Source organism: Saimiri boliviensis, chromosome 1 (genome assembly GCF_048565385.1).
Source record: "Saimiri boliviensis isolate mSaiBol1 chromosome 1, mSaiBol1.pri, whole genome shotgun sequence".
NCBI classification, from domain to species: Eukaryota; Metazoa; Chordata; class Mammalia; order Primates; family Cebidae; genus Saimiri; species Saimiri boliviensis.
In genome coordinates, this window is record NC_133449.1 from 26,369,199 (window position 1) to 26,383,589 (window position 14,391).

General features: G+C 51.5%; 1 protein-coding gene across 1 annotated transcript in view; it reads right to left on the minus strand.

Moving 5' to 3' along the window:
* The window catches only part of CIB4 (calcium and integrin binding family member 4), a 66,847-nt gene extending 53,218 nt beyond the window's left edge, over positions 1 to 13,629 (minus strand). Inside the window, exons 1-3 of the mRNA XM_003941584.4 lie at positions 13,399 to 13,629; positions 12,672 to 12,706; positions 791 to 887 (exon numbers count right to left, since the gene is read on the minus strand). Of these exons, the coding sequence (XP_003941633.1) occupies positions 791 to 887; positions 12,672 to 12,706; positions 13,399 to 13,452 (186 nt within the window). The 5' untranslated portion in view covers positions 13,453 to 13,629. The remainder of the gene's footprint in view (positions 1 to 790; positions 888 to 12,671; positions 12,707 to 13,398) is intronic.
* Positions 13,630 to 14,391: the final 762 nt, after the last annotated feature.

Genomic DNA, 14,391 nt, shown 5'->3' on the forward strand with positions numbered 1-14,391 from the left:
AACAGGAGCCGCCAGCTCAGGGACAGTTGGCTAAATTGAGGGTGAGATGAAATCGCAAGAGCAGAAATGCAAATGCCCTGCTTTCTGTTAGCCACTCCCGGAGCTGGAAGAAGGCAGGTTGGGAGGATAGTCTATAACCGGGCTTCTCAGAGAACCTGAGAAAATTCTCAGTCCCTCCAGAAAAGCCTCAGTCCCCTGAGGCTGCCTGAGAAGAAGAGAAGGGCTGAGGTCGGCTGTGCTGGTGGCCCGGGTGGCGCCCTGGCTTCCTCAAGACCTGGCGGTCCGGCAGGGGATTGGCCTAGGATCACTTGCCCTGGTTTGGGGCTCAACAGACATCAGAGGGAACTGGCTGGTGCGGGGTCGCTGGGGTGAGGGTTAAGTACGGAGTGAGCAGACAGTGTCGGGTGGACCGCAAGCTGAAGCCCACCCCAGGCCCCACAGGCTGGCCCCCAGTAAGAGCCTCCAGCTAGGCACCACCTCCCACGGTGAGGTCTGGAGCAAGTCTCATGCCCTCTCTGCCCCTGGCCTCACCTTGAAGTAGTGACAGTTACCACACTGGCCTGCTCCAGGACCAAGGTGAGAATAGATGGAGGCCAGATGTGGCCAGGAGGCGTTTGGAAGCCAGGTCCTCAGGGTCCTCTGCCTGGAGGACCAGGAGCCCCTTGGAGTGAGGCGACCATCCCACAGCACGGAGTGCTCACCCTGTCCCACCCCACCCCTCCCGGCACCCATCAGCCCATCAGCAGATCCCACTGATGCTGCCTCGCAGCAGCCACCATCCTGGGCTCACCCGCAGGGCCGGCAGGGAGCTGACCTGGTCCACGGTGAGTGTTGCCTCCTTGTAGTGCTTCCCGGGAGGGCAGAGCTTCAGGAAGGTGTCGTGGATGCTGAGAAGAGAGGCGTGAAGGCCAGGTGAGCGAGAGGAAGGCCAGCAAGCCCATCTCCTGCTGCGGGGTGGCGGGGGGGGGTGTCACTTTGGGGAAGGAGACTCGGGCTTGACTGACACAGAGAAGTCTGTAACCAATAATAATAAAACACAGTAACAAATATGTCTTCTAGAAACATCCTGGACCCTCAGGCATGCCAGGCACACCCTGGGGGATGCAGAAATGAGCCACATGAGAGGAAAGTTAGGCAAACAGGTCCTGTAGCCAGCTGCACACTCTACGAGGGGTCATCACAGGATGTCAGAGCTGAAGGGCCTCCGTCCAGTCCCTCGGTTACTGATGGGGAAGCCAGCAGGACTGTGGGGAAGCCAGGGTCCCTTCCTCTGGCCATCTGCCCAGTTCCATCCTCAACCCAAGAAAAGAGGTCACTTCATGGGCCTGAGTGAGCCAAGATTGGAACCCAGCTGCCTGCCACCAGCAAACCACCAGCCTTCCTAGGCCACTGGACAGCAAGCTTGGTTCCAGCAGGTTGTGGACTGGGTGTCTTCCTAATTGTCCCTGTCATTGACGTCTCTGTCTGTAAGACCCCATGCCAGTCAAGAGGATTTTGCTTATAAGATACAGGCAGGGGATGACCCCTGAGGCCGTGTGACCCCTGAGAAGAAGAGGGCAGGAGGGAGCGCTGCCCCAGGCCGAGAGAGGATGAGCCCTCATTCCCTGTCCCTCTCGCCCTATCCTGCACCCGGGTCCCTGTCCACCAGCAGGCTCTTAGGCAGACAGTCAAAGGAGGACAGTGGTGCCCTGGGACCCAGGAGGCGTGGATGCCAGGACCTGACCTGCTGTGGCAGGGCCGTGTGACCTTGGGCAACTCACCTGACACTTCTGAGCTTTAGTTTCATCATCTGGATAAGGGAGAGAATGATACCACTCTTGGAGGCTGTGGTGTGAAGGAGGCTGAAGGGTGTGTGTGTTTATGTGTAAATGGTGGATGGGGGGGTAACCACAGGCTGGTTAAAAACACCGTCTCTAGAGCAAGCCAGTTCTACGTTCAAATCCTGACTCTGCTACTTCATAGTTCTAAGACATGGAGCAAGGTTCTGAATCCACCTGAGCCCCAGCCGCCGCCTCTCTGCAGTGGGGGTAATAAATCTCCCCGCGCACGCTCGTGAGGAAGTGTATGAAACATCAGGGCAGTGTGTGGTAAGTGAGAGTGTTTGCGTTCCCCGGGGCCCCGGAGGGGACACCCAGCCTGCTCCTCTCTCTGTGTTCCTCTCCTATACTCCAGGAGCCCCTGTGCCCTTGGGCTGGCACAACCCACACTTAGATTGTGACAGTGGGAGCCCCCCACCCTGAACCCAGCTTTCTCTCCCCTCTCTTCATAGTCCCCTCCGTGCTCCAAAATGACCCCTCCCTCCTTTACACCTTTCCTGTTCCTCTCCTGTCTGCCATCAAACCTCTATTCTCCTTGGAGTGCTAAGAGGCCAGCAATCCCATGAAAGGACTCGGCTCACAGGAGTGAGTGACTAATAGTCCCCTATTGACGTTCCAGGGCTTGTGGTTTGTTGACTCAAGTGAGGCTCTGATTGGTGGAATTTAGGGACATGTAACTAAGTGAAGACAGCGCTGCCGCTCACACCACCAGTAATCCCAGCCCTTTGGGAGGCCGAGGTGGGAGAATTGCTTGACTCCAAGAGTTTAAGACTACCCTGGGCCACATAGGGAGACTCCATCTCTACAAAAACTTTGAAAAGTAGCCCGGCATGTTGGCACGTATCTATAGTTCTAGCTATTCGGGAAGCTGAAGTGGGAGGATCACTTGAGTCCAGGAGGCTGAGGCTGCAGCGAGCTGTGATTGTACTACCACACTCCAGCCTGGGCAACGGGGCAAGACCTTGTCTCAAAAAACAACAAAAACTAAGTGAAGAATGTGGAGGGTGATTTTATGGGTGGAGACTCAGAGGTAGAGCAGGAGGCTCTGCCAGGGCCCTGACGATGGCAGGTGGAGGCCTCGCACACCGCCACCACTCGCTGTTTCACATCTCACTGACTAGGAAAACATCCTTCAGATCCCAGCCATGGGAGTGCAGAGAGAAACTGTGCTGGGATTCTGCACACCCATTGCACCCTGTGCCCTATGAGGCTCATCTCTACCCACAGCATTCCCACCTCCCTTGCCCTCCGGCTTAAAGGAAGCTCCAGGAGGACTGGAGGCATGAGAGAGGGGTGGGGATTTATTCTCCCCTCCCTCCAGCCCCGCACGACTCTGCAGTATCTGTGTTCTGCTGTCTCGGGCTAGCGGCCAACTTCTGCAGCTCCAGCTCTCAGCTGGCACCTCATGCCTGGGGCAGTCAGGACTAGCCCCTGCGTGGGTCCCTGGGCCTCCTTCTGAACAGTTCCTTCACTGCAAAGCACCTTCAAAGACCCTGCTAAGTGTGCCACCTGTTTCCCGCTGGGATGTTCAGAGATCTATCTGGATCCTCTTTCTCTACCTCTAGCTATGAGATCCAAGGCAAACTGCCAGACCTCTGTGCACACACAGACCCGGGTTCAAATCTCGACTCTGTCCTATGGGGAGCCAACCTCTTTCCAGAGGCATTGCGCAGACCCTTGCGAGGGCTGACGGATGGGAGCTGGAGTGCCATGTGGTATCCATGGGGAGCAGCATGACTGCTGCCTTGGCCACAGAAGGAGCCTGAGCTGTCGCTAGGGTCTAGGGACTGCACACATTTGGGAGGGAGCGGAAAGCAGGGTGTGGAATGGGATGGGGAAGAGATTCTCGAGGAAGGTACTGGGGTGGGGGTGGGCACCACAGGTCAACAAGGAGGGAGAAAATCTATCACTGCTGAAGTCTCCAGTGGCCCACAAGGGGCAGGGGGCAAGCTGGGCGCAGTGGCTCATGCCTGTAATCCCAGCACTTTGGGAGGCTGAGGCAGACAGATCACTGAGGTCAGGGGTTTGAGACCAGCCTGGCCAACATGGTGATACCCCATATCTACCAAAATATTAAAAATTAGGCTGGGCGCGGTGGCTCACGCCTATAATCCCAGCACCTTGGGAGGCTGAGACAGGTGGATCACGAGGTCAAGAAATCGAGACCATACTGGTCAACATGGGGAAACCCCGTCTCTCCTAAAAATACAAAAATTAGCTGGGCATGGTGGCGCACGCCTGTAGTCCCAGCTATTCGGGAGGCTGTGGCAGGAGAATTGCCTGAACCCAGGAGACGGAGGTTGCGGTGAGCCGAGATTGCGCCATTGCACTCCAGCCTGGGTAACAAGAGTGAAACTCTGTCTCAAGAAAAAAAAAAGAAAAATTAGCCAAGCGTGATGGTGCGCACTCCTGTAATCCCAGCTACTAGGGAGGCTGAGGCAAGAGAATCGCTTGAAAACAAGAGGTGGAGGTTGCGGTGAGCCGAGATCGTGCCACTGCACTCCAGCCCACCTGAGCGACAGAGCAAGACTCCATCTCAAAAAAAAAAAGGGGGTCAGGGGCAGTGGGAGTGGCCGCCCCCAGCCAAAAGGAGCATTTTGTCCTTGTCATTGTTAGAATTGCTGGCTTGAGGCTGGGCACAATGGCTCATGTCTGTAATCCCAGCACTTTGGAAGGCCTAGGCAGGCAAATCACAAGGTCAGGAATTCAAGACCAGCCTGATCACCATGGTGAAACCCATCTCTACTAAAAAAAATACAAAAATTAGCTAGGCGTGGTGCCGCATGCCTATAGTCCCAGCTACTCGGGAGACTGAGGCAGAAGAATTGCTTGAACCTGGAGATGGAGGTTGTGGTGAGCCAAGAGTGAGCCATTGCACTCCTGCCTGGGCAACAGAACGAGACTCCGTCTCAAAAAAAAAAAAAAAAGTAAGAATTGCTGGTGTGAGGTGATAAAGAGCAGATGAACTTTTAGTAAAACCAATTTTCAACAAAAATTAATGTTTTGTCATTTTTTAATCTCTAAGGCAATGTGCAAGGGCACTTGGGCTCCCTGCCCCCAACCACGGGCGCCACTGGGAGTCCCTGCTCTATGCAGCCAGCTCTCACGGACATTCTTCATTTTTCGTGCCAATCTTGCAAGGAAGGGGCCATTGTTTCTTTTACAAAAGAGGAAACCGAAAGTCAAGTAGGTAAAATAATCTACCTACGGTCACACAGTGTTAAATGTTAAAGATACAGACACAAAGCTCTTTCCCCAGGAGGCATCAGGGACTGCTGAAGGACAGAGAAGAAACTCCCCCAACCTTGACACCCTCTTCTCACGACAAAGCCTGTGTGCTGGGTGCACTCACACACATCTTCTCACTGAATCTTCCCAACAACTCCCTGTGGGAGAAGTAGAGGGGCCACCATTTTTATAGATGGGTAAACTGAGGTTCAGAGAGTTCAAGAGTTGTACCTAAGGTTATACAGCTGGGAAGGGACAAAGTGGAAGGCTGAACCCTAAACCATGTTCTTCAGGCTGTGCCACCTACCCCTAAAGGGCCTACCCTTCTTCCAGGTGAGAGACTCAAGTGGCCCCCTTGGAGAACCCCTGGGGAGGGTGCTAGTGGGGGGCCCTGCCTGGAGTTGGTGCCTTCCTAGGCTGCAGAGTGGGCGGGCTGCCCACAGATGAATCGTGGCCGAATCTCGTCTGCCACAAAATGTTCTCCTCCTCCAAATATGGATCAGCCAGCTCTAAAAGGAATCCTGAATTAATCACTAATGGACTCAAAAGTCAAAGCCATTTGAAAAACTCACACGTTCAGCCTGCCAGCAATCCAGCAGCCAGGCCATGGCTCCCTTCCACACTGCCCAGAGAGGCAGGAGGGGCTGTCTGCGGGAGCAGGGGCCCTAAGACGGGGTGGAGGCTGCTCTGCCGCTGACTCTCCGTGGGGCCTTGGACTCACCAAGTCCCCTCTCGGGCCTCAGTTTCCCTTCTGTGAAACGAAAGTCACAGCATCCCCCCTGGCTCCTTCCAGTTTAGTAATCCCGTGATTCTAGGTTTTCCTGCCTCTCTCTGGCATCCCATTTACCTCCTTGCCTCGGACCCTCTAGCTTAGTGGTTCTCAATGGGGTCTGATGTAAGAATCATGTAGGGAGTTTGTAAAAGGATCTGCCCTCCCCACCCCTCAAGATTCTCATTCAAAGCCAGGATACAGCCTGAGGTGTCCACAGGTTCCACAAGCTTCTCAGTATTTCTACTGCCCCAGCAAGATCAAGAACACGACAAGCCCGAATTCCCGCTCCTCAAGTCCCAGCCTGGACTCGGCTTTCTGGCTTCACCCACACCCCATGGGATCAATAGTCCTTTGCTCTATGGTACTGCATAGTAGGTGTTTTATAAATCATCCTTCTTTAGCCTGAAAATGTGGCTTTTAGTTCCCTGATCTGCTACTTCCAATCTGCGTGAGCTTGAGAAAATTACTTCATTTCTTTGAGCTGATTTCCTCATTTGCAAAAAGAGGGGATGATAATACCATGATAATAACAGCAGCCACATACTCGGGCTGACCCACGTGCCAGGCGTTGCTCTAACAATGACAGATTTGATCTTCCAGTTGTCCTAATAACACCTTGTGACATTAGGTTCTACTTCTCTCAACTGTTTTGTAAGGATGGAAACTGAGGCTCAGTGAGGGTAAGAAACTCCCCCGTGTTGGCACAGCTACTAAGTGGCAGAGCCAAGCCTCAAACCCAGGCCTTTGGCTTCCAGGAAATAAACCTACAACCAACCACTCCACCTGCTGGCCTTGAGGTGCCCGTTAATGGCCGGGACAGGGCCATGTAGTCTACAAAGCGTTGGAGTCTCCACGGATGCTAGGAAGGAACAGGCCCTGTGGCTGGATCAGCCTGGGCAGAGGCTGGGAGCAAAGCTGCAGGCTCCTAAACCAGACTCCACCCCACCCAAGAGGGTGTCAGGAGCCATCCCAGGTGATGCAGAGTAGTCCGAAGGGCTCAGACTAAGTCAGGCTGACCTGCGCCTGAGACACAGAGATCTGGGCTAGAGTCAGGCTGTGCCTTGCCCAGGAAGCCACATGGGCCCTCTTTGGGTCTGCAAGGTCTGAAGTCACAGCCAGAAGGGCCTGGGCCCAGAAGAGGCGTATGGGAAAAAGACTTCTTCTGGGACAGCCAATTTAACCGAAGTCAGAGAGGGCTGCTCCAATGCTGAGGCAGAAAGGGACCTTGGTTTTGCTGAGATCAAAAACATGTGAAAGGAAAGTCCCATAGGCTGAAATTTAGTGTGAACAGACCTCTTATTGGAGGGCCAAACCAAATCAGCCATGGACGGGGAAGCGGCTGGCTCCAAGACAAGTCTAGCACACGAGGTCTCCCCAACCTGTCCCCGGGAGGTGCCATCTGCAGATCTGGTGACTAGGCCTTTATGTCCTTATGCAAGCCACAGATAAGAAGGTGGGAAAGTTGGACAGAGCAGCCTTTCTGCAAAGGTTACGCCTACCTATCGGCCTCTTGAAAACATTTTTAACCGGCTAAGTCCATCCAACTGTACTGCCATCTGGGCCACATTTCTCTTTCATACTCATAGGAAAATCACAAGACATTGTCAGAGGCCACAGTGGAAAATCATTCAAAAGTGACTGGGGCTTGGTCTGGCTCAACTTGGCTTTGGCAGCCCAGGATGGCCACTTTCTCCCAGAGTATCACATGCTTTCTGCTCCCTGAGCCAGACCAGCTGGGCATCCACAGCACAGCTGTCCCCACACTTTACAGACAGTACACTCACACCAGCCCTAACATATTCCACTCCCCACGGCCCCACCAAGAAGATAACCTACTATTAGCTTGTGCGTCTGCTCCCAGGGGTATTCTCCTCTGGATGTTATGTATGAACAGACCTTTATTTCACAAGAGCAGTAGCAGCCTGTATGTACTAGTCTTGTTTGCCAAAGTAATACAGTTAAATAGAGGAAAATTCAAATAGCACTGTGAGGCTTACAATCAAAGTTACTAATACTCCGTACCCCACGCCCGCTCTCTAACCCTGCTTTCCAGAGGCAGCAGTTTGACTGCATTTTGCTATTTCGCTTGGTTTCTGCTTAATATTTACATGGCACTTCCAAATGCTGTGCTCACACCGCCTTTTGTTGTTGTTTTCACTATTGACATTATCTTGTGACCTCTTACTAAGAAAAAAGAGGATTTTTTTTTCTCTATATATACTTCTTTTCTTTTCCCCAACCTCCCAATATAAAACAATTTTCCTGAATGAATATTCAGTGTTTATAATAATATTATAGATTGTATATGCATTATTCAAATGTTGCTCAAGCTGAGTTCCCTAGTGCAACATGATTACATTTCCTTTCTTGCAAAGCTTTTTGTTTTCCCCAGAGTTAATAATCACCTTTGGTTTTTTGCTTCGGTGTTTGTGCGAGTATCTTTATTTCATCTCCAAACTTTCCACAGAACTGTAAAGTACCTCTCAATATGGTATGTAGATAGATTCATTATGTCTTCTTAGAAGCACCACTCCTGGAACCCCTGACTCCTTAATTCTAATCTGGACTGATTGCTTTCCAGGCCAACCATACGGCTGTCATCCTTCATCTTCCCTTTGCTATCTTCCTGTAATTCGTTTTGCCTCTAGGTTGAAAGCCTTTGTTTCCCTGATCCTGGGTCTTCTTTCTTCTTGGTTTACTCACTAATTTTAATGAAGCACATCCCCCAAAAGCTTTCTAAGAGAAGAGCCATAAGAGATCATTTCTGTTTAATTTGCATGTCAAAAAGTATTGTTATCCTGCCTTCACCCTTGATTAATGGTTTAGCTAGAACTTAATTCTAGATTGAAATTTTTTCCTTAGAATTTTGAATGTGTTCAGCCACTGTCTTTCAACCTAAGTCCAACGCTATTCTGATTCCTGATTCTCTGTAGTCTGTTTTTCTCTCTGTGGAAGCACTTAGGATCTTCCCATCATCTCTGGCATTCTAAACTGTCATCATTATATGACTTAGTATAGGTAGGCAGGTGTTCTTCTTTCCTCAAATACCTGGTGGCCCTTAACTTTCAATTTCTACTTATGGGGAGGCTCTAAAATGCTGACCAGAAGCTCACCCTGCTCTTTACCACGCTGGTGGCCCGAGTCAGGGGCCTGTCCGGCTCCAGTTCTGCCCAGATGGTTAGCTCCTGCCTTCCACTGGGGCAGGGCAGGGAAGTGGATGGCAGAGTGAGAAAGAAGGAATCACATAAAACCTCCCATCTGCCTTTCTGTTTTCACCTGCTCCTGCATCCCGGCATTCAGAGGTTCCTGAGCCTTTCTGGGTTCTCAATTCCATCACCCAGCCCCTACAGGCAAAACTCTTTCAGCTTTCTATTCAGCTAAGTCCGTATCATGGGTCTATCTGCTTTGCACTTCAAAAATTTTTGATGACCTCTCTCATGTGCTGTCATCGCTTGTGTTCTCTTTGTCCTTATGGGTTTCTTTCTTTCTTTTTCTCCTCCTCCTCCTCCTCCTTCTCCTCCTCCTTCTCGTCCTCCTCCTCCTTCTTCTTTTTAAATTCCTTTAATCTCCTTTTAGTGGAGGAAACAGAGGTCAAAGAAAATGCTCTATTCTCCATGTAACTGGAAGCCCCCTGCACCTTGCTTTCTTAACTTCATAATATATCTTGGAGATGGCTCTATATCGAACAGAAAGCTCCTCCTCCTCCTCTCCAAGAGCAATCTCCCACAGATGGATGAATCAGCACTTAATTCACCTGTGTCCTCTTCATGCAAGTGTAATGGCTGGGTCCCGGTGTACGTCTCATTTGGAACTGGAACATTTCAGCACCTCCTGCTTTCACTGGTCTTCTTCCATTCTTCAAAACTCTTGACAATTGTTCCACATCCTCAGCTCTCCCCAGGTTGTGGTCTCCTGGGTCTGGAGACTCACCTTGGCTTAAAGCAGCAGAGAGCTCTTGCTGGTATCGCCTTCCCATTTGGGAGTTTCTGCACTGCTGCTCCAACCCCAGCAGTAGGAGCTATCCAGGGGCAGACATGGGCCCCTCAGGCTCAGGAATGGGCTGTCAGGAGAAGGGGCAGGCCAGAAAGAGCTTTCAGAACTGCTTGTTGGAGAAGTTTGCACTGAACCGTGAACTGTGAGCTGTGAACTGGAGCCTTCCCTGGCAGCATTCCCCAGGACCCGCCTCCCTAGCAAAACTCAGAGCCAAACTGTGCTCTTCTCAGGGGAAAGGCACCTTCCATGGGGATGGAAACAGACTGGAAACAGGATCTGGGAGGAGCCATCTCAGGGTCTGGGTGGGAGGTTCAGAAGGGAAGGGTCCCTAAGCATGGCTCGCTTCCAAGGAAATCTTTCTCTGAAGGCCAATGTAGAACAAATGAATATGGAGGGTCAGCCGGGCGCGGTGGCTCAAGCCTGTAATCCCAGCACTTTGGGAGCCTGGGGCGGGTGGATCACGAGGTCAGGAGATCGAGACCATCCTGGTCAACACGGTGAAACCCCGTCTCTACTAAAAATACAAAAAATTAGCTGGGCATGGTGGCACATGCCTGTAATCCCAGCTACTCAGGAGGCTGAGGCAGGAGAATTGCCTGAACCCAGGAGGCGGAGGTTGCGGTGAGCCGAGATCGCGCCATTGCACTCCAGCCTGGGTAGCAAGAGCGAAACTCCGTCTCTAAAAAAAAAAAAAAAAGAAAGAAAGAAAGAAAATGGAGGGTCAATGTTCAAGAGAGTCTGAACCCCTCCCATCCTCCTCTCTCTCCCCTCATCCTCCACCCCATGCTCTCTCCTAGCACATAGGAAGAGCCCCAGGGGTGGATCCAACAATGCCATTTGAAGCCCCTGGGGTGGAAAGAGGCCCAGGCATGGCCATGTCCCATTGCTGAGAGTATAAACTGGTGCAGCTCCTTTGAAGGATAACGTTGTACCTATCGAAGTTCTAAAATGTAGGCGGGGTGTGGTGGTTCACCCCTGTTATCCCAGCATTTTGGGAGGCCGAGGTGGGCGGATCACTTGAGGTCAGGAGTTCAAAAGCAGCCTGGCCAACATGGCGAAACCCTGTCTCTACAGAAATACGAAAATTGGTCAGGTGTGGTGGCAGGCACCTGTAGTCCCAGCTACTCAGGCGGCTGAGTCACAAGCATCCAGGAGGCAGAGGTTGCAGCGAGCAAGATTGTACCACTGCACTCCAACCTGGGTGACAGAGCGAGACTCCATCTCAAAAAAAAACCCCAAAAATTTTTTTGAAAAAGGTACAGAACAGTATGAATGGGATAAAGGCAACAGTGTAAATGGGGTAAAAAGAAGGATAAATGTGTCGGCCTATTCATAGAAAATTCTTCTGGAAGGCTAGATGCTAAGAAAAGCCAACAGTGAGCAGAGATGGCCTTGAGGGAAAAGGACTGGGAAGAGAGAATGGAGCCATTTACTTTTCACTTAGAACTTTCACATGATTTGGATTTTCTAGCCATGGTCACAGATTTTTCTTTGAGATTTCATTTATTTTTATTCATATGTTACTTTTCAGAAAATTTCAGTAGAGGTTATATGGGTAGTAAGATATGGGTCACTTGGAGTTAGGTCATATTTTTCTATATTTAAAAAAGTGAGTGAATATTACTTTCTTTTTTTTTTTTTTTTTTTGAGACGGAGTTTCGCTCTTGTTACCCAGGCTGGAGTGCAATGGCACGATCTCGGCTCACCGCAACCTCCGCCTCCTGGGCTCAGGCAATTCTCCTGCCTCAGCCTCCTGAGTAGCTGGGATTATAGGCACGCACCACCATGCCCAGCTAATTTTTTGTATTTTTAGTAGAGACGGGGTTTCACCATGTTGACCAGGCTGGTCTCGATCTCTCGACCTCGTGATCCACCCGCCTCGGCCTCCCAAAGTGCTGGGATTACAGGCTTGAGCCACCGCACCCGGCCGAATATTACTTTCAAAAGGGAAATTATGTCACCCAGCGACAGCCCCTGGTTTCTGTAGCGCCCCATGCCCTGGCCACCCCCCATCCCCATTTGTGCCTGGAGAGTCTTGCACTTGTGACAAAGTCATTACCCGCCACCCCTAGACCTTGAGTGGGAAATGTGGCTTGGCTTCCACGTGGTGACTGGGGAGCGTTAGTCCAAGCACAGATGACAAGAAGGAACCTTCCCCCGCCTTCTCCTGGAAGTGTCTTGGTGAGTTTCTTTATTCATCTAACAGGCTTTGTTGGGTACCTGGCTTGGCCCAAGCACGCAAACACACCTCTCACGTTGTTCACTCTCCCCACAGCCCCACCAGACGGGCATGCGCCCAGCTCCACGCTGAATGAGGGTCCTTTCCCATTGGACAGGGGCCCGTATGACAACAGGGAGCAAGGCTGGTCACCATCCTACCCCCAGAGCCCCCATTGGGCCACCACATCACAAGCCCTGGAGAGAGGGCAGGGAGGGAGGGAGGAAGGGCTGGGCTTCCGTCATCCAAGTTTACCCAGCCGGTGAACAGCCGAAATGGCTTCAGACCTAAGCTCCTCAAGTCCTTTCCTCGCTTTCATCATTATTCCAAAGAGGTTCTGTCGTTACATTTTCTGTCTTGCAAGGAAAGAAAGCTCCCTGATCCTCTGAAGAAACCCACCTTGGATCCCAGTAAAGGGTTAGCAGCCTACAGGCTGATGTCTTATTCAACTCCAGTGGGGCTCTGGGGATCACCGCCCCTGGGCCCTCCGATTCCTGCCTGCCCTGTCCCAGCCCCATCTCCAGGCATGTGTGGCTCTGAGCAGGGACCACACTCAGGGACCACAGTGAGGCCGTATTAGGGCAAGAACCCAGCTCAGAGGGAGGAGCCTGGAGAGGGAAAGAGGGGCGGGGCCTTTACTCACCACAGAATTTCATTTCTGGTCAGGAAGGTCAGAGCCTGCAACAAATCACAGAGAAGTGATATGTCCACTCCACTCATCCCTGCTGTGACCCCTGGGGATTGGGATACTTCAGGGGCTGGGGAGGAAACGCCCATTCTTTTGTTACACAGCTGGGGGAACCCCAAGCTAAGGTGGATGGATGCCTGGTGGGGCAGCAGGAGAGGAAATGGTGCTCTTTCTTCCCCCCTAGTCTCTGATGGCCCTGGGAAGGAGGGCATTGGCACAGACATGGAAAGGAGATCAGAGACAAGACAGAAACTCTGGGCTCTGGAGCAGGAGACAGATGGAGGAAGGTGACCTCAGAGAACCAGTCTGGGCCACATGGATACAGGTTTAGCAAAGACAAGGACCACTACCACCCTGAGGTAAACTACAGAGCAGGCTTGTCCTACCCACGGCCTGCAGCCCACATGCAGCCCAGGGCGGCTTTGAATGGGGCCCAACACATATTTATAAACTGTCTTAAAACATTATCAGATTTTTTCGTGGATATTTTTTAGCTCATCAGCTAGCCTTAGTGTTAGTGTATTTTACGTGTGGCCCAAGACAATTCTTCTGCTTCCAGTGTGGCCCAGGGAAGCCAAAAGATTGGACGCCCTGGCTAGAGCTTCAGGAAAGAATTCCATTCATTCCACCTGCTTCAGAAAGCTCCCACCTCTGCCCAGAATCCCTGGCCTCATCTACCTACCTGGTACTCTTCCAGGTCCTCCCAGTGCATCTGGTATCTCAAGCATTGCCCCATGCCAACTCCCCCTTTCTCTCTGCCAGCAGTAGAACCTCAGCCCCAAGCACTCACCAGCTGGGGCACCTCATTGATCTGGTTGCCATGGTGACCTGCATTCCACCTTCTGCCCATTCCACCTGAGTTGCTCAGTTGGCAAAGAAACCAAAGACTTTTCATTCCCAAGGCTAAGAGACATCACTCACAACACAACAAGCAGAAAGGCAGCCCGCTGGCAGGGCTGAGAGTCACACTGTCAGCTCAGGAGTCACACTGCCTAGGCCCTAATCCCAGATCTGCCCCCACGCTGGCCATGTGACCTGAGGCAAGTTCTTCAATGTCTGTGTGTCTTAGTTTCCTCATCTGTAAAGCGGGGATGATAATCAAGGGATTATTTCGAGGATTGACTAATACAGGGAATAATGTCTGGCACATAGTAAGTGCTCAACAGATGCTAGCTGTTAGAATCACAACCTAGCTGGACATGGTGGCTCACGCCTGTAATCCCAACACTTTGGGAGGCCAAGGCTGGTGGATCACTTGAGGTCAGAAGTTTGCTACCAGCCTGGCCAACATGGTGAAATCCCGTCTCTACCAAAAAATACAAAAATTAGCTGGGCGTGGTGGTACACACCTATAGTCCCAGTGACCCCAGAGGATTCGGTGGGAGAATCGCTTGAACCTGGGAAGCACAGGTTATAGTGAGCCGAGATTGCACCACTGCACTCCAGCCTGGATGATAGAGTGAGAACCTGTCTCAAAAAAAAAAAAAAAATCCTACAACCTGCCAGGTGCAGAGGTGCAGGCCTATAGTCCCAGCTACTTAGGAGGCTGAGGCAGGAGGATCACTTGAGCCCAGGAGTTCAAGGTGGCAGTAAGCGATGATAATACCACTGCATTTCAGCCTGGGTGATAGAGCAAGATCTTGTCTCTAATAAATCAAAATAAAAAATAAACAAA